The following is a 2723-nucleotide window of genomic DNA, read 5'->3' on the forward strand; positions in this document are numbered from 1 at the left end:
ATCGGTATCGGCCAAAATTTTCATATCGGTGCATCCCTAATACATTTAGTACTTTTATAACATTTATTACATGTTTTCAGCGCTTTTTTGGTTTACTTTTAGTTTATTTATTTATTTATTTTATAAAATTTGAGCCCACTTATTTTATGATACTTTCCTCATTAAATAAATAATCGTATAATGTATTGTTCTTTACTTTTTAAAATGTCATTCTAAAAATAATAAAAGCACACCAAATACATACATTTGTATCATACACTGCAGATTTCTGCTAATATAACTTTCTAAATCCTTCCAAAATAATCTTGAGTAAAATAAAATAATCTTTGAGTATACAGTGGGTACGGAAAGTATTCAGACCCCCTTAAATTATTTTATGATAAAACAAATGTACAAAATTCAGTTCAATTCAAATTTTCACCTTAATTCTTTCCAAAACATGCTCAACTGGATAAATCCTGTTTAGTATTTTGTTATTAATACAAAATTTCTATCACATTTTCCATGCTATCTTTCAATCTATATTAATAAAAAAGTCCAAAAACAATAATAAATCTTGCTGCAGATTATTTGCATGTTGAGTTCCCAATGAATAACAATTAGAAATAGAACTAATGAAGCTTGATTTCTCTTGTCTCAGAGGCTGTCTGTGCAGGAAGTCCCGCCTCTGTTGAATGGTGACAGTCGTCCTCAGCAGCAGCAGCGCTCGTCTCAGTCTGTCCCGGGCCTTCAGTCTCACCCGAACCCCTCCAGTAATGGACACGCCCAGTCCGCTTCTTCAGCCAGCTCCGTCCACTCACAGACAGCAGTGGGCGTGTCTGGGTTACAGTCTCCTCCCTCCATTACCCACACCTCCACCTCCTCCCACAGTTCCCTGCTGGGCCTGACTCCGCCCCTAATGGCCCCCCACAGTGCCCCTCTGTCCCGCGCGCTCACACCCGTCCTGCTGTCCGGCTCTGCCGCTGCTGTCGGTGTGCTGAAGGCTCCTGATCTCTACTCCACCTCCACACTGCCGCTGCCGAGGAGACAGTCCAGCGAGACTCGTCAGGGATTCATGGGTGTGTGTGTGCGAGTGTGTGTATTCGAGTGTGTGTATGTGTGTGTGTGTGTGTGAGTGTGGGTGTGTGCGACTGTGCCCGACGGAAGCCTCTCCTCAGTGCAAGACACATGGAAGCCCGCATGGAGTTTGCTAAAAAACACCAGAATAAGATTCTCTGGTCTGATGAGACCAAGATAGAACTTTTTGGCCTTAATTCTAAGCGGTATGTGTGGAGAAAACCAGGCACTGCTCATCACCTGTCCAATACAGTCCCAACAGTGAAGCATGGTGGTGGCAGCATCATGCTGTGGGTTTTTTTTTCAGCTGCAGGGACAGGACGACTGTGTAACGAATCAGCTCATGTGAAATATGAATAACTAACCATAACTAACGAAGGAGTGGCTTCACAACAACTCTGTGACTGTTCTTGAATGGCCCAGCCAGAGCCCTGACTTAAACCTAATTGAGCATCTCTGGAGAGACCTAAGAATGGCTGTCCACCAACGTTTACCATCCGACCTGACAGAACTGGAGAGGATCTGTAAGGAGGAATGGCAGCGGATCCCCAAATCCAGGTGTGAAAAACTTGTTGCCTCTTTCCCAAAAAGACTCATGGCTGTATTAGATCAAAAGGGTGCTTCTACTAAATACTGAGCAAAGGGTCTGAATATTTAGGACCATGTGATATTTCAGTTTTTCTTTTTTAATAAATCTGCAAAAATGTCAACAATTCTGTGTTTTTCTGTCAATATGGGGTGCTGTGTGTACATTAATGAGGAAAAAAAAATAACTGAAATGATTTTAGCAAATGGCTGCAATATAACAAAGAGTGAAAAATTTAAGGGGGTCTGAATACTTTCCGTACCCACTGTATATATATATATATATATATATATATATTTTATGATAAAACAAATGTACAAAATTCAGTTCAATTCAAATTTTCACTTTAATTCTTTCCAAAACATGCTCAACTGGATAAATCCTGTTTAGTATTTTGTAAGACACTTCTTTAATTTTGTTATTAATACAAAATTTCTATCACATTTTCCATGCTATCTTTCAATCTATATTAATAAAGAAGGCCAAAAATTTTTTTTTAATCTTGCTGCACAATGTTTGCATGTTGAGTTCCCAATGAATAACAATTAGAAATAGAACTAATGAAGCTTGATTTCTCTCGTCTCAGAGGCTGTCTGTGCAGGAAGTCCCGCCTCTGTTGAATGGTGACAGTCGTCCTCAGCAGCAGCAGCGCTCGTCTCAGTCTGTCCCGGGCCTTCAGTCTCACCCGAACCCCTCCAGTAATGGACACGCCCAGTCCGCTTCTTCAGCCAGCTCCGCCCACTCACAGACAGCAGTGGGCGTGTCTGGGTTACAGTCTCCTCCCTCCATTACCCACACCTCCACCTCCTCCCACAGTTCCCTGCTGGGCCTGACTCCGCCCCTAATGGCCCCCCACAGTGCCCCTCTGTCCCGCGCGCTCACACCCGTCCTGCTGTCCGGCTCTGCCGCTGCTGTCGGTGTGCTGAAGGCTCCTGATCTCTACTCCACCTCCACACTGCCGCTGCCGAGGAGACAGTCCAGCGAGACTCGTCAGGGATTCATGGGTGTGTGTGTGCGAGTGTGTGTATTCGAGTGTGTGTATGTGTGTGTGTGTGTGTGAGTGTGGGTGTGTGCGACTGTG

General features: G+C 43.4%; 1 protein-coding gene across 1 annotated transcript in view; it reads left to right on the forward strand.

Moving 5' to 3' along the window:
• LOC107558622 (brain-specific angiogenesis inhibitor 1-associated protein 2-like) overlaps window positions 1–2723 on the forward strand; it is a 38147-nt gene that overhangs the window by 32023 nt on the left and 3401 nt on the right. The window contains exon 8 of the mRNA XM_016242283.1: window positions 641–1058. Coding sequence (XP_016097769.1) covers window positions 641–1058 — 418 coding nt within the window. The remainder of the gene's footprint in view (window positions 1–640; window positions 1059–2723) is intronic.

This window comes from Sinocyclocheilus grahami, unplaced genomic scaffold (genome assembly GCF_001515645.1).
Source record: "Sinocyclocheilus grahami isolate Dianchi unplaced genomic scaffold, SAMN03320097.WGS_v1.1 scaffold654.1, whole genome shotgun sequence".
Taxonomy (NCBI): domain Eukaryota; kingdom Metazoa; phylum Chordata; class Actinopteri; order Cypriniformes; family Cyprinidae; genus Sinocyclocheilus; species Sinocyclocheilus grahami.